This window comes from Labeo rohita, unplaced genomic scaffold, assembly GCF_022985175.1.
Source record: "Labeo rohita strain BAU-BD-2019 unplaced genomic scaffold, IGBB_LRoh.1.0 scaffold_79, whole genome shotgun sequence".
In the NCBI taxonomy this organism is placed as follows: Eukaryota; Metazoa; Chordata; class Actinopteri; order Cypriniformes; family Cyprinidae; genus Labeo; species Labeo rohita.
The window spans coordinates 284,803-305,182 of NW_026129733.1; the positions used below are offsets into that span (position 1 = coordinate 284,803).

The 20,380-nt window shown below is 40.8% G+C and overlaps 1 protein-coding gene across 2 annotated transcripts in view; it reads right to left on the minus strand.

Moving 5' to 3' along the window:
• The window catches only part of LOC127161974 (Fanconi anemia group A protein), a 32,201-nt gene extending 11,821 nt beyond the window's left edge, over positions 1 to 20,380 (minus strand). The window contains exons 1-22 of one of the 2 annotated variants that reach the window (XM_051104757.1): positions 20,194 to 20,380; positions 19,983 to 20,098; positions 13,619 to 13,700; positions 13,267 to 13,409; positions 13,086 to 13,181; positions 12,340 to 12,407; positions 12,141 to 12,244; positions 11,887 to 11,979; positions 11,674 to 11,728; positions 9,875 to 9,990; positions 9,305 to 9,381; positions 8,915 to 9,056; positions 8,695 to 8,828; positions 8,442 to 8,552; positions 8,176 to 8,271; positions 8,003 to 8,062; positions 2,190 to 2,272; positions 2,044 to 2,104; positions 1,768 to 1,817; positions 1,566 to 1,642; positions 640 to 735; positions 358 to 476 (exon numbers count right to left, since the gene is read on the minus strand). In XM_051104757.1, the coding sequence (XP_050960714.1) occupies positions 358 to 476; positions 640 to 735; positions 1,566 to 1,642; positions 1,768 to 1,817; positions 2,044 to 2,104; positions 2,190 to 2,272; positions 8,003 to 8,062; positions 8,176 to 8,271; positions 8,442 to 8,552; positions 8,695 to 8,828; positions 8,915 to 9,056; positions 9,305 to 9,381; positions 9,875 to 9,990; positions 11,674 to 11,728; positions 11,887 to 11,979; positions 12,141 to 12,244; positions 12,340 to 12,407; positions 13,086 to 13,181; positions 13,267 to 13,409; positions 13,619 to 13,700; positions 19,983 to 20,098; positions 20,194 to 20,257 (2,043 nt within the window). In that variant the 5' untranslated portion in view covers positions 20,258 to 20,380. Of the gene's footprint in view, positions 1 to 357; positions 477 to 639; positions 736 to 1,565; positions 1,643 to 1,767; positions 1,818 to 2,043; positions 2,105 to 2,189; positions 2,273 to 8,002; positions 8,063 to 8,175; positions 8,272 to 8,441; positions 8,553 to 8,694; positions 8,829 to 8,914; positions 9,057 to 9,304; positions 9,382 to 9,874; positions 9,991 to 11,673; positions 11,729 to 11,886; positions 11,980 to 12,140; positions 12,245 to 12,339; positions 12,408 to 13,079; positions 13,182 to 13,266; positions 13,410 to 13,618; positions 13,701 to 19,982; positions 20,099 to 20,193 lie in introns of both variants that reach the window. The other variant, XM_051104755.1, reaches the window with a different exon arrangement.

The window sequence follows — 20,380 nt, forward strand, 5'->3', positions numbered from 1 at the left end:
CACAGCAAAACCGCGGCATTTATTGACTCATTTCCTGCCACTTCTCACTCCTCACCTCTGCTGAACACAAACTGTTCAGTGTGAACTCAGCGCACGACTCCACCGAACCAGGAGGACGACGTAACCCTGCGTCAACTCACAAACTCGAGAAACGTGAGGAGAAGCGGTCGAGAATCTGTGCTTCACACGAGCTAAAAACAAACAACCCCTGCAAAATGAACGGAGCAAATCCCAGGGCGCTGATCGTGAACCTCACGAGTAAACGGGGTCCATTTAAGCATGCTGGGATAACGGCGGGAGGGTGAATGCTTTCTGAAGGAGCCGCACACTGACAGCAGTATTAATCGGAGTTCATACAGCAGTGTGCGCCGAATCGGGCGAATCCCGGTTCAGTGTGATGACATCACTTCCTGTCTCTTCATCAGCACGCCCATTCCTCAAAGTCAGAGAGATCCTGGACAGCTGAGCACAAACATCTGCCATGACAGAACAGACAGCAGGGTTTAGAGGAGCTAAAAACCTTTCCTCATCGTAAAAGGAAACAATATTTTTGTCATTTTCTATCATGAATAACTATGGTACACCTTCATTTTGATAGTGAGACACTGTGTGCATGAACGTGTGTGTGTGTGTGTTTACCACCGTCAGAGGCCCCGTCAGTCATCATTCTCCTCAAATGAAGGAACTGCTCCTGTAGATCCAGCAGGTGATCGTCCTCACTCGACTCACACACACCTCCACACACACACACACACACACACACATTAACAATGCATCACAGCGCTTTTTAGCTATTTACTGAATGGAAGCTCAGCTAAAAGACACATAGCATTGAACTGCAATGGCCACCGCAAAAAACTGTAAGCTTCCAATGTATTTCAAGGCATCACAGACACACCTACAATGTCCACACATGCCGTCTATGTCAGTGCGTGCTGTAAAAACAGCAGACAAAACCCACAGTAAACTGTGGACACACAAACCCAGAGACCTTTACACATTCTACATCAGAGAGAAAATAAATGAGCACACAGAGCTATAAACATGATGAGGGGTTAATTCAGGTCACTCTGGTAAAACACACAAGCGGTTCTTGAATTATGGACACTATTGAAAATGTCACGTGTGTTCAAGTATGATCTACATGTACAATTTGTACTTCAGTTAAAACAGATTGTTAATAAATGAAAGCCAGTTTGATAATGACACCTAATGATGCTGCTCTCACATCTTTAAATGAATGACTTGTCTGATTTCTATAAGATCACTCTTGCTGACCTGCTAAATATTTACAATGTCATGCCACATTTCCTTCCTAACCACATATAAACTTCCCTAGAAAAACTCTGTTGTTTTCTGTAAACTCGTTGTAATGGTAATATCAGCAGGATCACGGCTGGCAGGAACACTCATTTGTACACATATATAACAAATGAAAACAACAAATATTTAAATTAAGTATCTTTAAAATTCAAAGTTACAATTTATCCTTTAAAATTAGATGAAGAATTATTTCAAATATGTATTTTTTTTAAATCATGGACAGAAATGTTGTGATGAAGCACCTTGTTTCAGTCTGTTGGTCTCTCTCTGACAGGACTCAGTGTATGACGTGTACAGGCCGCCGGGAATCTTATCTGCCCTGTTTGTTTAAAACAAAAACACCCAAATACAAACAATCAACAAACATTATAAAGGTTTACATTTTCAAAACCATTTAAATGTTATGGTATGCATTAATACAATGTGTGATAAAGTGATACCTACTTTCTTAAGGCCTCAATGAACATCATTCTGGGATCTGACTTCACAGGAAGCTGCAACGAAAGACAAAATCTGATGATCATTAAAAACCAGTCCAACATTTTACTATAGCCGCTGGTCATCCTCAAAACCCCACACCAGCATTACAGTCTCTTCCTCACATCACATGGGTTACGTGGGGTCTTCCTCAAGAGAATCAGGATTACAACCACGATCTGAACTTCTTCTCATCCGACATCTAAACCTAGACCGTACCGACGAAAAAATGATGACACTCACCACACGTGGAGAGAGGAGAGCAGGTAGGAAACGAGAAAGGAAATACGGCCTCCGAAAAATACTGAAGACACAGAAAGACACACTCACAACACAGTTTCAACAGGTGTGTGTGTATGTGTGTGTGTGTGTGTGTGATCTGACAGTACCTGGCCTCTATGACTGTTGCTGGGATCTTATTGGTGGTCATGAACAGTGTTATGGCCTTCTCTACATCCTGCTGCGCCGGACACTGAAAATACATTACATACATTTTGACTTTCTGCCTCCTGGTGGAAATATTCTTTACATTTAGTCAATATTTGGTTGTCATATAGGAGTGGATGATGTATACCAACAAAGTCACAAGGAAAGTAACAAAACAACAACAACAAAAAGAAAAACTCCTGAGAAGAAACAGCGAACCACCGGGAGAGACCACCTTACTGCAGCCAGTAAGAGAAACACTCGGCTCATGAGAGGAAACAGTCCATGGGAGGTGATGGTCTCAGACCGGCAACAACCACAACAACCACCTCGACCCTTTGCTTAGAGGAGCACATTTATTAGCACCACCATAATGGACAACTACTGTTCTGATGCTCTTAACTGAGCTGCAGCCTTCACATAACACCTCAAGGTTTGAACAGGAGCTGAGAAGGATCAGATGTTCAAGAACTGCTGACTGGAGGTTACAGCTCAATGGACTATAATAACTGGTGCAAGTGCACCTTAGGAAGAAAAGCTAGATTGGGCTAAAGGAGAACACCAGTACCCTCTGGTTTCCATCTCATGCAGGACTGACTCACAGACGAAGCACGCTCTGGTGAGTGACAAACGACAGTCCAACCCTTTTTTATAGAAGCCATGGCCAGGAGGAAGGCTGCTTTTAAGGATTTCCAACAGTTTAATAAGCGGTTGACAAAGAGATCCCAACACTAGAGGTCAACTGCACACAGGAGAACCAGGAGAGCAAGGAGGTTTAAGGCACCTCGCAGGCACCCTTTTTTAAGAAATAACTATCAAACTAGTCCAGTGGAATAAACATCCATATGAACTGTGTGCAGAAACACACAACCACCACATAAAACTTGAGACACATAAGGTGGACACCGCCATGCCACTGTCCAAAGACCTTCTGTCTCTCATCACAAACAAAAAGACTTCCTTTAATAGGTATGAGGTGTTGTTTGTGTAGAAGCGGCCCTAGAGTTGAGTACAGTGACTGAGGGTTCACTGTCTGCTCAAGGGCAGTAGTTCCCAGACCCATAACTGAAGACATGCCGGGTCATAGAGCCAAATACGGCTGTCCAGCTGAGATACCTCCTGAGAGGAAGGTGCCTTGGTTCTGTCCACCAAAATGGTTAGCAGCACGGAAATCCATGTGCCACCCTGTGACTTCCCTGAGCAATTGTGCACAAATCTCCAGCAGGTTGGTGTGATCCACTGACTGGCCCATCAACCTGGTACCTCCGTGTTTGCAAACTGCTCCCCAACCCATGGGGAACGCGTCGGTCGAGAGAGAGAACAGAACGCCTGCTGTCCACCCTCAAAGACACGGGTGCTCAACCCTGTTCCTGGGGATCTCACTTCCCACAGAGTTCAGCTCCACCCCTGATCAAACACACCTGAAGCAACTAATTAGGATCTGAAGGAGCACTTGAGAATTACAGACAGGTGTGTTTGATCAGGGTTGGAACTGAACTCTGCGGGAAGGTTGATCTCCAGGAACAGGGTTAAGCAGCCCTGCTCAAAGAGCACACACAACTGAGTCATTTTCTCATGTGTCACTGTTCCTCACCAGCAGGTAAAGTAATCCCAGAGAAAGGTGAAAACTGGGCAAGAATGTGGTACGCGTTGTGACCGAATCGTCATCCCAGTGAGCGTGACGACTGTGTGGGAAATGGAGAACTCTTTGACCTGTTCGCTAGGAGACCCACCTTGGCAACATGATCCAGCAGACCCTGGGCCCAAACAGGGTGACAGGGCAGCATTCATACACCTCGTCAACGTTTGAAAGACTAGGCAGAATCCTAATCTATTTTAGAAGGACTCTTTTATATGAATAGTTTTAATACTACTAATATGCTCACTGAGTGGATTTTGGAGGCATTTACTCTTTGAGGCTATTGCATCACATCCTATGCTGGATTGTTTAGATTGATCACTCAAGGACTAAAACATTTGTTTGGAGCACATGGTGGACCTGTTATTGTTTGGACCATCGTTTGTCACTCACTGAACTGTATTGCACCGCCATCACCACCATCATCTTCATCATCATCACCACCACCAACACCATCATCATCATCATCATCTTCGTCTTCTACAGGAAAGTACAACAGGCATTCATCACAGGTCATTCATGCTTCTCTATGGACAATGGTCGGATAAGGTTTTTTCTTTTCATCATTTATTTCCATCTGTTGCTGCGTTGTTTGTTTTTATGCCAACTGGGTCCATTCCTGCAGGTTTTTGAGACTGATGTTAAACTGGCCTACTGGAAACTGGTCGGACTGATCTTGTTAAAAACAGCATCATCACCACTGATCTACTTCACCTTGGGCTTCTCCAGTGGTGGTAGTTTAAAAGAAGGATGGAGGATTCAGACTTTGTATCGATTACCGTGGACTGAATGCCAAGCTCCGCCTAGATGCCTAGCCCATGCCCCAGATACAGGACATCCTGGAGTCACTACACGGAGCCACTGTCTTCAGTACTCTGAAGTGGTTATTGACAGTTGGAGATTCAGAAGACAGCTTTTGTAACTTCCACAGACAAATCTGATTGAGCAGGTAAATAGTATTGTGAAATCATGATCAGATCCTACATAGAACATAGATTTGCCAGAGAGTAGGGATGCACCGAAATTGAAAATCTGGGCTGAAACCAAAACAGAAAATTATGGATGCCTTTGGCCAAAAACCTAAATCTAAAATGCCATTTTCTGTCGATAATTTTTGGCGGACAAAAATTCGGTGCATCCCTACATACAGTCATGGCCAAAAATGTCGGCACCCTTGCACTTCTGTCAGAAAATGCAACCTTTCTCTCACAAAATTTTTGCAGTTGTAAATGTTTTGATTCTCACTTTTTTTTTTTTTTTTGCATTGGAGTCAAATCTGATACGATTCTACACAGAACCCAAAAAATGCACTGGACAAAATTATTGGCTCCCTTCTCGGCTGGGATCATTTACAGCCGCATTTGTGATCGTTTGAAGTCGCATTTAAGCTGCATTTTGGAAGTTCAAACTCGGGGCACTACATCAGTCCATTATATGGAGAAAAATGCTGAAAAGAAATGTTTCCCTGAAAAAAACAATTTATTTTCCACTGAAGAAATAAAGACAGACATGAACATCTTGGATGACCAGGGGTGAGTACATCATCTGTCAATTATTGTTCTGGAAGTGGACTTTAATTTTGCTCACCGTCCACGTCCAGGGAGGTTCGCTACAGTGCCATGGGCTGTAAACCTCTTGATGATATTGCGCGCAGTGGACACAGGAACATTAAGATCTCTGGAGATGGACTTGTAGCCTTGAGATTGATCCATGTTTTTTCTCTCAAATCCACAGACAACTCTTTACACAAAGGTTGACTCAACTTTTCTCCATTTTAACTGGCTTCATTTGTGATTACTATATTGTCCACACCTGTTACTTGTCACAGGTGTGTCTAAATACAAATTACAGGAGCATCACATGCTTGAAAAGCAATTATTTCTTACAATGTTGACAAGGTGCAAATAATTTTGTCCAGTCCATTTTTGGGTTGTGTGTGAAATTTGATCAAGTTTGACTTTTCTTCTCTGTTTTTTTGTGTTGTTGCAGTGCCAACAAAAAACAATAAGCACATGAATACCAAAACATTTGCAACTGGAACAATTTTCTGAGAGAAGTGTTGCATTTTCTGACAGAAATGCAGGGGCGCTGATATTTTTGGCCATGACTGTAAGAGCACAGGATTTATACCAGCAGAAATAGCTCTTGGGCGTAAGTGCAAAAAACCATGGAAAGAGTTTAACAACCATCCTGACCCCAACAGTCTGTTTATACTATACTCATCAGCCTGGTAAAGGAGACTGTAGCGCGAGCCCAAGCCAAGAAGAACCGATACTATGAGCAGCATCGCAAACAAACTTGATTCCAGGTCAGAGATTTACAGTAGTCAACATTAAAGTGGACCAAAACCAAAACATTCTGTTCTCGCTTTAGGACGACTCTCATGAACTTTCTGATCCACTTCAAATGCTGACTACTGTAGCTTGAGTGTGGACTCATCCCTTATCCAGAGCGGATGACGGCTTTAAGGCCAAACGTTTTGCAAAGTGAAAAGGCCCCACAAAGGTTAGGTCACGTTAATTACTCTTTCTCTCTTATGTCTGATCCAACCAACGTCGATACCCGTCATGTACAAAGATTTATTGTGGTTATGGCACATCTTACACTCATTGGGGGGTGTGTGTATGTAACAGTATAGTTTTGTTACTATGGACTATATAAGGTTATAGCTCTACTACCGTCTTCTAGGGGCTCTAAGCCTCTCACGTCCTCTAACATAAAACCAGGTAAAGTAGTGGAGGAAGATTAATGCACCAGGGTTGGGGCTATTCATGAATTGAATTGAGAATGAATGGTAAATTCCAATTCACTTCCTGGAATGGAATTGGAATTGGAATTGCATGCAGCTGACAGGAAATGGAACTGGAATTGAATTGGAATGTCAGGAAACAGAATTGAAATCAAATAAATTCCACTAAATTCCACTTGAGATGTTTAGGCCTGAGAGATGCAATCTTAGCGATGACAATTTTCAGGAAATGATGATAATTCGATGCAATAAAAAGTGAATGAAATACATGAATGAACAGGAATCATTTTTTTTTGTGAGTTGAGGCATATACTATGTGGTAATCATATATTGAATGTATAGTACATCCAGAAACTTATCACCACTGTCATTCAATTATTAATTCATAATGTACAGTTCTCATTTTTATTTACTTGCATTTGATCAACTCTATTTCATACATTACTTGGTATTTGTAAAGCATCACAAATAAAGTTCAAATGCATGTCTCTAAATGCAATCACAAATAAATGCTCAGAAACAGCAATAAACGGAATTCAATGGAATTTCCCTGAATTGAATTCCACTTCCTGTAATTCCAATTCAATTCCAACTCTGTTTCCTGTAATTGTTGTTGAATTCCAATTCCAATTCCAATTCCATTTCCTTCTTCGAATTGGAATTGTTGAGTTCATTCCTGAACTGACCCCAACCCTGCAATGCACAGAGTCCAGATTGAGAAACACTTGTTTCAAGCTCAAAGGAAGTGTTTTTCTATGTTTAGTCTGTTCATCACATTATTCAGCATGTTCAGTTGACTTTACATATAAATTGTAATTAGTTTTTTCATGTGTGCTCTGTTGAATGTGTTTGTTAGTAAGCCAACGCTAAGTTTGTATATTCTATTTAAGAAGGACTTTTTAAAGGAATTTTGAAGGTATTTATTCTTTCGGTGGATTGTTCGGGATGGTGGACGGTTATGGTTTGGACTCGTTTGTCACTCAGCGAACAGTATTTCACCATCATCACCATCATCATCATTATCTTCAAATGGCAAGTGCAACAGGCATTCGTCAGAGGACATTTGTGCTTCTCATTGGACAATGGTCAGATAAGGTTTTTTTCTTTTCAACCTTTATTCTCACCTGTTGCTACATTGTTTGCATTTATGCAGATTTGTGAGACTGCTGATTTTTATTGCTGTGTTTTTTATTAGCTGCCTTTATTTTCCATATAAAGTCTGCTGTCAGAATACTGCTGATCCCTCAAGCACACCCATAAGGAACAAATTAAACAAATGCTGTTAGCTATAAGTTTGAAATGACCCAGAAACAGACTTGTTTGCCTCTGTAACACTCAAACAAGCTAAAACTGATACGTTACACAGAACACGCGTTCACGTGACTTACTTCAACCGCGCCGGCCGACCCGTTCACCACCTCAAAGATCCCCGTCTCTTCCAGCGACACCTGCACACACACACACGCAACAGTAAATCCCAGCAAAACACATCCATTCCTATGCAGTGGAATGACACTTCATACATAAAAACACAAACAACACATTAAGAAGCTTTTAAGACCTTGAGATCTCTCAGTCTGGTCTTGGCGAGGGTGACGTACTCTTGCAGCAGAGAACGATACTTTCCTCCGATGAACGGCGGATGCATAACATGAACCTGAGGAACGAGAGGAGGAAAGAAAGGAAACATGAAGGGAGTTCAGTCCAAACGGCATCTAAATCAGTGAGGACCACAATGATTTATAGACTTCATATTCTAAATGACATTGCACGATTTGTGAATAACCGGTACTAGGTTGCACTTAAATTGCACCGGGTGCGTCTGACCTTCAGATACTGCGGTGGTTCATAAGGAACGAGATCTGACAGGAACTTCAGGAGAAACACTGTGGACTTCTTGCTTTTAGCATGATAGCTGCTGGAGCCACCAAACGACAACTGACAAAGCAAATCACCAACAACAGATTGAACACCACAGGCGAATGAAAACACAAACACGTGATTTTTAAAAGTGACATTTGAAATTCTCAAACTTAGGTCAAAGCTAATCAAGGGTTTAATATGGAGACAAATCACAGACTTTAAACCAATCACTGTATGAGGGGAAGACGGCGGGACCCTCGAGAGACGCCTGACGGGCCAACAGGAACAACGTGATCATCTTCTCCACGTCGTAACCGTCGAACGCTGATCTCAGCAGTCCGGACAGCAGATCTGAACACACAGAGACGGACGCTGCGTGACGTGCAATTACCCCCTCGGTGTTCGTTCGTCAGAAACTGAAGAGCGATGGCGTGTACCTGTGAGGCAGCTCTGAGTCTGAGAGTGATAGATCAGCAGATGACACAGACACGACAGAATGTGACGCCAGTTCACCTCGTGCGTCTCTAAAACCTGCAGGAGCTGGTCCAACACACACTCCACACTGAACACAAGACACATCTGACACACACACACACACACACACACACACGAGACGCAGCTGTTACTCTGGGCCTGATGAAGCGTTCTCTCTCTTTTCAAAACAAGAAACAGTTATTGACAGAGATCACTGTCCATCCACGAAAATATTTCATAAGGCAGGAGTGACGATCAAACAGGCGGGTCCTTGATGACCCCTTATGTAAACATATGGATGAATCAGAGAATGTGTGTCAAGAATATGTTCAAAGTGTCTGAAAGTCACTGACCTTACAGAAAAGAGCCGTCAATAACGTAGGGGTTTTAGCAAAGCTCCATTCACTCTGTATAGCGATGACATCTGACACTACACAAAACACAATTACACGCAGTTACACACAGTTCAAGCTGCTGCAAAGATACAAACAGAAAAGAGGTTCCTGACATCCTGTCAGTCTGTGCTTTAGTTAGGTTTAGGTTTCTTTGTCCATAGGGGACTGTGTTTATATGCAAGACATTGAAGCAATCGCTCAAATTTGTTTAAAATCTACTGGAACATTGTTCATCGGTGCAGCAAAAACAGACGTCTCATTCACTCGTTCGTTGAGTAGTTGTCTAACACTACTCAGCTGTCATGCTGAGATACAGGAAGTCTGAACAGCAGCACTCAAATATAGTGACCGAACGTCAGACACACTACAAACATCTCCTTGTGTTTCTGAAACTCATACTGCACCAGCAAACTAGTTTATGTGCACTTTCACTTGTTTATTGTCAACATGACATTATCTGCCCTTCACTAATGCAGAACATGAAGGCAAAATGTAAGAAATGAATCTGGAATCTGACAGAAGTCTCACCTTTGTAAACGGGTCTGTACGTAAGAACGCGCATGAGCGAGTGTGTGAAGAAGCGCCGCAACGTGTCTTCAGGAACACGGTCACCGTCAAACAGCGACACGTCAAACACCTGAACCCTGATAACAACAAACATGAACATCCACGTGACAGTCCCCGGCCACAACACATCCCGTTCTCTCTCTGAATAATATAAGAGTTTCTCCGTGTCAGCTTCACCACAACTTCCCAGAATGGATTATTGATTTTCAGGAATGAAATATTAATGCATCTGAAGCAGAATTCTGAACTGTCACACAACTTTGAGGCAGAATTGTATTTTGCTTATTAGGTTTATCATTAATCACATTTTTATTTCTAGCTTCCTAAATGAAGACATTTACTTTTCTGTTCAATAATTTAAAATCCTGGAAAACTAGTTTTTTGAAACCGTAAACTTCAAATAAATCATAGTTCACCAATCTGCTCCCCACGATGATCTGCTCACATGCTCTGATAATAACAGCTTTGTAGGACTTGCTCATCGTGTGGATAATTAGTCCAAAAAAAAAAAAGTAATATCTGATTCTGTTGCATACACTGAATACAAATAATATACTGATATTTAATATAAATAAAATTTTATGTCCAGTTACTTTCAAAAAAAAAAAAAAAAGGGTGGTTATTTTATTGGCTTGTGTTTTTTTTTTTTTTAATTTAATATCACTAACATTTTTGAGTTAAATGAAAAAGTCGTACAAAATCACTTTATATCATTTTATAAAATAATAATTACTGCAAAGCATTTTTGGTTTCAGTTTTCGGCCAAGTGCATCCAGAATTTTCGGTTTTTGTCCCAGAATTTCAATGCATCCCTAAATAACATATACAGTGGGTAAAATAAGTATTGAACACATCACCCTTTTTTCTCAGTAAAAATATTTCTAAAGGTGCTGTTAACTTGAAATTTTCACCAGATGTCGGTAACAACCCATGTAATCCACACATACAAAGAAAACAAAACAAATAAGTTCATAAATTAAGTTATGTGTAATAAAATGGAATGACACAGGGAAAATATTGAACACATGAAGAAAGGGTGGTGCAAAAAGACATGGAAAGACACCAGCTGAAATCTATCCGTGATTATAAAGCAATCCTGCTCCTTGTCAGTGGGAATTAATTTTAGATGGTTCAGTCCCAACACCTACAGTACCAGGATGATGAAACCAGGGTGGACATTTCAGCAAGACAATGATCCCAAACACACCCAAGGAAACTCTCAATGGGTTTCAGAAAAAGAAAACAGAGCTGCTGGAATGACCCAGACAATCACCTGATCTGAATCCAATAGAAAATAAAAACTCAAGATCAGAGTTCATAGAAGAGATGCACAGAACCTTCAAGATTTGAAGACTCTGTGTAAGAATGGACCAAAATCACAGCTGAGCAATGCATGCGACTAGTTTCTCCATACAGGAGACGTCTTGAAGCCGTCATTACCAACAAAGGCTTTTGTACAAAGTGTTAAACACATTTCAGTAGTTCAATATTTTTCCCTGTGTCATTCCATTGTATTACACATAATTTATGAACGTATTTGATTGGTTCTGTTTGTATGTGTGGATTACATGGGTTGTTACAGACATCTGCTGAAAATTTCACGTCGACCGACAACAACTGGGAAAAATGGTGACATGTTCAATATTTATTTTACCCGCTATATCATCAGAACAGTACCAAAAAGAAAGAGAGAAAATTGGAGGGATGTCCTCCAAACCTCTGATCTCATGCTTTCATTCAACTACTCTTCACTAAGTTACCAGAAGTCAGCGGCCGACGTCTCTGTGCCTGTATCACTCAGAGAGTCCAGCAGCCCTGACGATCAAACACAAAACATATCACTCTATAATAATTTAACACATGAAAGGTGTATGCAAAATCATTATTTAAAAAAAAAATGTAATTTTTTTAAATTGACTATTTAATGCAGTACATGTCACTCCCTGAGATTCTGCAGTAAACCACGGACTTACATGAGATCATGGAGTCCAGAATCACACAGCACGTCTGAGAGAGTTTATGACCCGAGTCTTCAAACGCCCTCCGCACCAGAACACACACCACAGCTACAACACAAACAACAGCTCATTTGGAATTGTTACTCTGTATATTTATATGCAATGCTTTGCCAATTCTTAAGTGAAATATTATAAAGTAAACTATAAAAAAATAATTAAACAAAGCATGCTAAAGTGACAGACGTGAGGCAGAGAGGATCATTTCTTACTGGAGAGAATCTGGCGTCGTATCTGCCGGTCGTCCGCCGCCGTTTTCACGCACGCACATAAAGCTTCGAGCTGACGGGTGATCCACGCGCTCACGGCTGCATCTCTGATCACCACATCACAAACATCACATGATCAGTGTATGTGGCGGCTGCTCTGATCATCATATCTCTCCTGTATGTCGTGTCATGACTGCGTTACCTTTCCAGCATGAAGTCCAGCGTGAGGATGTTGTGAGTGTGTAGATGATAAATCACCTCCAGCACGGGCTGTGTGCACATCAAAACAAACAACTCTTCACTGCAGTCCCGCTCACACACACACACACAGTTTGTTTTTGTGAATTGTGGGGACTTTCCATAGACTTCTATAGATTTTATACTGACCAAACAATATTGTCTATCCCCTAACCCAGTGGTTCTCAATCCTGGTCCTGGGGGCCCCCTGCTCTGCACATTTTGCATGTCTCCCTTGTTTCACACACCTGATTGAGATCATCCCAACCCTAACCCTAAACCTAGCCCTCACAGAAAACATGTCTGCATCGTTACACTTTCAGATAAACATCATTTACTATTTTTAATCATTTTTTAACACTGTGGGGACCGCAGGCCGGTCAAAAATTTCAGGTTTTACTATCAAAAGCAAAAACAAGTACACACACACACACACAGAGGCCTGTATCAGAGTAAGCTGAGGAAAAATCTGATTAGTTAATAGTATGTCATAACATGGAGTTAATGTCATTATATTGAGAGGAAAAACTCCTGTATTAATGGATGTATGCACAATATGCCTGTATGTGCGGTAAAGAGAAATGCTTTGGACACATGCTGCCGTACCTTTCAGTGAGAGTGAGGTTATTTTTTACACAGCATCCAATGGATTACTCACAGTGAGTTTTTTTAATCAGGATCAAATCCTGATCCACACACACTTACACACACCTGGAGCTTCCAGTATTCCTGCCAGAGGAGCTCCGGTCCCAACACTCCAGCAGACACCAGCGCTTGAGCCGACTTCAGTAACGCGCACACGCCGGTCTGTTAATAAAACACACACGCTGAATGTGTGAACACGTCCATCAGACTGTAAGAACTAGATCAGCTGAATCGGCACGTGACATACTCTCTGTTTAGCGTCCAGTAACACTTGTTCTGTGTTTGTGTCCGTCTGTGTGATCAGATCCTCGATGTTTTCCAGCAAAACTCTGGCTGACAGCAGCCCGACCGGAACCCCCGTCTGCTCCGATCGCCTCCGCAGCTCACTCTCTGATCAACATCAACACAAAACACACCAACATAATCACATCAGGACAAGCAGTTCGACAGAAACAGGCAATGATTCACACAAAAACATGTTCATGGCTTTAATCATATGCTTAAACTGACAGTTCAGAATCTTCACAGAATTAAAAAACCTGCTGATTCCACCTCATTAGTCTTTCATAACGTATGAGAACTGCATGAGAGCGTCTCACCCAGAACAGACGTCTGAACAGCCGTGTTGTGCTCCAGCCCTTCATATCCGTCACAGCTGATGCTTCTTATTTTCTCATGTGACTGTGAAGACAGGATAAAGGTAATCAATGTAGGATCTGTAAACGCCACTACACTTTGACAGTTATGATTTGTCAAACTACTTATTAAAAAAAAAAAAAAAAAAAAAAAAAAAAAAAAAAAAAAAAAAAAAAATCACAAAACATTTGTTTATTATATATATATATATATATATATATATATATATATATACAATATATATATATATATATATATATATATACACGGACTGTTTTTTCCCATCCTTAAAATAGCAAAAGTGGATTCGGACACGCCCTGAGTGCACCTGCGCCGTGTGCTTTAGACCATGCGCTTAGATCGTTAAAATAGGGCCCCTAGTCAGTTTGTCAGTCCCACCAGGATTTCACTTTTTTTTTTTTTAATATGAAACAGCAGCTGCGTCCCAATTCATAGGCTAAATCCTTCGAAGTGCGTATTTGAAGGCCGACTGCGTCACAATGATGCGACGAAGGCTGTCCTAATTTAGAGCCGGGTCCTACAAAGGCTGCATTCGACGACCGATCGCGTCACCGCGGTGCGACAAACGCTGCCGCAATTCGAACGACACTTCAAATGCACCCTTCAAATATAAGTACTGTGTTTTAATGTACTCAAATAACAAATGTTAAATGTTTTAAGTTTTTCACTTGTATTTCTATTTTATTTCATTTTTAAATTTAGATTTATTTTGCAGAGCTGTCATGCAAAATAGTCCACAATTGTTTTAGGCGAGCGTGATGATCCAGAAACATGATTTTTGGAGTGTTTTGTGCACAAGTCTTGCTGTGTCATGTTTTCTAACCAAGACTGCAGCCCAGTCTTACTAGTCTCGATTTTTCTCTTCTTTTAGAACAGTTCTGGAACAAAAATGGAGCTGCTGGGAAAATGAAATGAAGTTGTTCTGTACACCACTTTTGACACTGACAAATTATTTGTAAATGAAGCAAAGTTGTTTCTGTGCATTGTTTTATTTTTTCATTAGAAGTTGAAACTTGTAAATAAAAAACAAGAATTAGTTCTGGAAATTCTTCAATACATTTTTGACAATTAACATTTGAAAATTAAAACCATACAAATGTAATGTATGCATTACATTAAATCTAAATTTAATACATGCATTAAAATCTTAAGTAAAGTATTATCCTTCATACTGTAATGTACTGGTTTGTATTCTGATGAAAAAATGTTTTATATATGATGGACTTGCATTAATATTTCCTGCTGCACTACCGTTTACTGTATGTTACATTTACTTCTGAATATGTCCATGGTCATGACATTTAAAAGACTTTATTTACTGTTGGGAAGTTTAATGTACAGCAGTGCATCATATTGTACAAGGCTATGTTTTAGTGTTGCTGTCCTGTGAGGAAACGAAAAAAATAAAATAACGCAATTGCTGACGCAATTACGAAATCCCGCGAAGGCGAGACTGAGAGCGTCATTCGTAGGCCAAGTCAGCCGCTGCAGTCTTTGAATCAGGACGCAGCTCGTGAATCACTTTTGCTTATTTCAATTAGCTCGTGTCCGTCGCGTTCGAACGACCCACCCCATCCAGTCAAAGGTCCGGAATGTATGTACGTGTTTTTTTTTTGTTTGTTTTTTTAAATAAACAAGTGTTCTTTTAAATAACAACACACCTTTAAAGCCATAAAAAGTATTAAATACCTTAAGTATAAGAAAAGTCTTAATTATAATTTCAAGAGGTCTTAAATTTGGGGACGAAAAGACAAAAATCGCGTTATGGATTAAATGTGCTAGTCGTTTGAAGCGCGCGTTATCCGCTACAGATCACAGTTCACACAGCAGCGCAGGTTCACTAGAGCAGACGCGTTTACTCGCGAGCACTAAACAGCGCTGTGAGATCCAGAGTGAAGCGCTTGAATTCGGTGAAGAACACAATGACATGGCGATTTAAACATGAAACAGCGCTGACAAACAGCAGAAACACTGTGCGCAACTATAGTCAGAATCATTTCATATGGATTATTTTTACTGTAACACTGACTGTACTATGGTATTGCGGCAGAATTGTGGGACAGATCGAACTGTTACATTATTATGTATACATGTATTAAATCTATTAAAGGAGTAATGGAATATAATTACAGTATTTTGTGATTAATAGCGTTTGTGCATTAATACTAAGACCACCGTTCTTCATACAAATACCTAGAAGCCATGTAGCTCATTTTTATACCATGGTATTGAGGTGAAAAATTATATTTAATAATTTCATCATATAAAAATAAGGTTGTTGTCGGCGCCAATGGCCTTGTGGGCAGCGCGCTCCGGGCTTCCCGTGTTCGAGAACCGACTCGGGGACCTTTCCCGCCGCCCATTTCACTTCCTGTCCTTTCTGATCTGTCCTGTCCATAATAAAGTTTTAAAAAAATAAGGTTGTTACAATTTGAACAGATGTTACTGTTTTTGATAATGAACATTATCTGAGCTGTAAATCAGAATATCAGTTTAACATATTACTAGACAGCTTTTTCCATATTAATTCTATTTCTGCAGGTCTTTAAATATATACATATATACACACACACACACATATATATATATATATATATATATATATATATATATATATATATATATATATATTTTTTTTTTTTTTTTTTTTTTTTTTTTTTTTTTCTGCATAAAATTCCTTTCTTGATATTTGTATTTTGAAAAGGAGGAAAGACTGCATAGGGCTCAGAGGTTGAAAGGGGCCCAGAATGGAGGCTCAGAAAACTCAGTGGAAGGGTGTAGCATGGGTCAAGGAAGAACACAGTATATTCTGACCGGGGGCGGTTCTAGAACCGTTTTTTCAGACTGTCATCAACTTTTTTGTTTGTTCAATTTGTACAATGAAGATGGGTTGGAGCTCTTACTTTTGAGTTCTTAAAGTACACCAAATGAATGAATTTCACTTTAAAATGTGTAAAATTTTCTCCTGGGGGGGGAGGGGGTTGGGGGGGCATGCCCCCAGACCCCCCTAGAGGGACACACATCCACCCACCATTTGGATATGTGTCAGTACAAAGAATCTGTGATTTTATTGCATTAAAAACGTCACTCATTTAATTAACTAACTTCTTGCTTTAGGTATTTGTGTATATTTACTGAACAAGGCGATATCTTGGTAAGCAGTTTGACAACATTGTAGTCAATATTTTTGGTGAATCAAAAAATCATGCTTATTAAAATACCAGCACACATGATAATACAGCACAAACTGGTGCATGAGCAGTCAACAAAATGAAGTATTTGAACCTCATAGTTAAATACAAAATGAGTGGGAACTGAAAAAGGTCCACTTTTTGGAAAAAAAGAACCCCCCCTTCCACTAGGCTGGCTACGGGCCTGATATATATGTGTGTGTAACAGAAGTGCACTATAATAACAGCTCAATCTGTCACGGTTTCTGTTCATTTGGACTTTGTTTTCCTTTTGCACCGATTTCCTTGTTGTGTTGATTGTATTATTCTGTTCAGGTGTGTCTACTTAATTATCCCTGTATGTTCACATGGGGTTTGTCTGGTTTTAGATCTACATGTCTTGAATGTTGCTGTGCTACATCATTTTGGATTTACCTTTGTTGGATGAAAAATGATATATAACCTTTCACCTTCATTGTGTGCTCTTTAACAGTGCGTGGCTGTGACACAGACTCTGAGTGAGAAACATTTGGGTTCAAACTTATGAAGAGCTGTTCTTAAAGTCTTGGAATGTGTCTTTGAAGATTTATCTGTGACATCTGAATAGCTGCTTGTGCAACACTTGGGTTGGGACGATTTTATAAAGTAGGACACATTTCTGGAACTTATTTGAACTTCTAGGGAGGACATTTTTTTAATTTCTCTTCACATTATGTTGAGTAGTGTTGATGCACAGCTCTCGTAAAGGGCTTAGTGTGGCCCAGATAATGTATATTTACGGTTTATTTGGTTCATTTTCGCTAAAACGTGTCTGTGCAGTGGCCTGCTTGTGAACCACTGCCAAAATGCCACCATTCCATGCTGCATGTGGCCACATGAAGACTGTGAGGAAGACCAGGGTTAGAATAAAAATCAACTGTTGCCCACATTAGGGCCAGTCCTGGTTTATTTTACTTATTTATTTACTTTCACGGCTGACATTGGGCCTTCCTATGGCTTGCTTGTGGCCCAAATCTGGCAAACAGGAGCGAACTGCCCAAGTGCCGTCATTCCATGCGGTATGTGGGAAGATGAAGGTGTGGGCCTGATCTGTGCCTCAGGAATTTTTCAGATTTTATTGATTATTCTGAATGAAAGTTTTGACACAATTTCATTATTTTTTTTAATCAAGATGTCAGGGTTTTAAATAAAAAATATTAGCAAATGTCACAATTAGACATGTTGACAGCAGGATTACAAAGAAAAAAAATATGAAAGCAAACGGATCCAACAGGTGCTTAAGCACTGAGTGCTCGGGCCCTAACGATCAGACGCACGACGGCGCCCCGGATCAGCTGTTCACGTGTGAGCGCGCACTAATGGAGCGAAACGTAACGGTCTGACACACATCAACACGGTCCAGTTTCTTCAGTGATCTGGAAATGGTTCAGATTTGAGAGGTCAGACATTGAAAATGTAAAACTGTGACTCTATGGAATTTCTATGACATGGCAACACTTTGCAGTAACACTCCATTTGCAACATCATCTAAAGTTAATTGTTAGTTAAACGGCACCTACTATACTCCTTTTTACAAGATGTAATATTGGTCTTGGGTGACCCCAGAATGTGTCTGAAGTTTAAGCTCAAAATACCCCACAGATTTGTAATAATACGTGGAAAGTGTAATTTTTTGGGGCGTGTCTAAGAAAAGAGCGAGAGAACCGGTGTTCAGTCGTACATGTATGAGCTGGAGTCAGACACGGATGAAGGAGACACTCCAGCAGAAGAAACACCTATGAGAATGAACCAGGACGTCTCAGAATGGTGATACAATTATGTACTTGTTAAACTTTTCACAGCCCATTTGCAACGACAGATGAGCAACACACACGCACACAAACGCCTTGATAACGTTCGCTATGCGCTTTAACGAAACGACACATGCACACAAATACTGTTAGAATGTGGAGTGAAATTGTTTGTGAAGACGTAAATGAATTTAGGCAGATTTTAAGCCGCATTACTTCTCAGGCAGACTGTCTGCACTATCAACTTCAACTGATCATATCAGATTTGTATGTCCAGACATAAACAACCAGTCTGCATGGACTGAATGAGGTGTGTTTCATGTGCAGTGCAGGGACTCCAGGATGGGTTTTAAAGGGGTCATCGGATGCCCATTTTCCACAAGCTGATATGATTCTTTAGGGTCTTAATGAAAAGTCTCTAATATACTTTGCTTAAAAATTCTCAATGGTTGTGTAAAACAACACCCTTTTTACCTTGCCAAAATCAGCTCTGCAAAAATCAGCTCATTCTGATGGAATGAGCTCTTAGCCACATTTCACGCATTTAGCCCTGAAACTTGCTAACTAACATGTTATTAGGAAAGATGATTGCAAAGATTCATAATAAACCCCTTATACTCACTTCTGCTGTAGGTGAAGCTGGATCACGAATGATTCGCACGAACATAGACGGATATATGTAGATCGGGAGGCGCATTCCCTTCACAAACAAACGTAATCCACTGTATCTTCAGCGGCTCAGATGTCGGGAGTAAATGACGACCACTATGTTCATTATTACATCCAGCAACACAACACCTCAATCACTCAATTCTTGTCTAACTTACATCCCTGCTCCGGCATCGAAACAATGGAGGTCGAACTGTTACAGCTGATTTAGGGCGGGTCTGAGGTAAGACGCTCATGTCAATCAACTATTGTGGGAGTGGCCTCTGTCATGTGACGCCACACCGACAGGCATCTGAGAACGGCTCGATTTGAAAAAGGGATATTATTTTTACAGATTAATTAAAAACCACTGCATGGATTTTGATCATTACATGGTAGATTTGTACATACCCTGACAACACACATTAATGTTCAAACAACATGAAAAAGTGAACTTAGCATCCGATGACCCCTTTAAATACCCCCGGTTTAAGGGTGCTTCTGAAAAGATGCATTCCATAGGCCATTATAAACACTGCCCCGGAAATCAATTCCGGGGGTCAAATATTGCCTCTTAATGGACAAGTTCATCTGTGACTCTGACTGGAGCTGCTGTAGTTTGTTCTGGTGTTGTCAGTGACACTCAGAACAGAGCATGTGAGTGTCGTTGTTGATGTTGTGGATGAGATCAGACTCACTGTGATCTCCAGCAGGAGCTGTGACGTGTTCTGGTGTCTCATCAGCAGGTTCACACAGGACTCCTGTAGCTGTGTCTCCGTCTCCTCAGCTCTGGCTCTCTTCACAGGTCTGCGCGCTAAACACATGAATCAGTGTGTGAACTAGTGAAATAAGCAGCACGGCTGATGCTAACACTACACGTGTGTCAATGACAGGAACAGTTCGTCTTACCGAGCAGCGCTGAGACAGTGGCGGAGCGCGTGGACTGCTCTGCGTCTGATGTCGCGCTCAACATGTTGCGATAATTAAACTCGATCTCATGTGCAAATAAACTACTCAGATAAACACAGCAGTACAGTGACACACACGCACACACTCTTCATCCGTCGCAAACCCGCGCGCTGCACGTCGGTGTTTT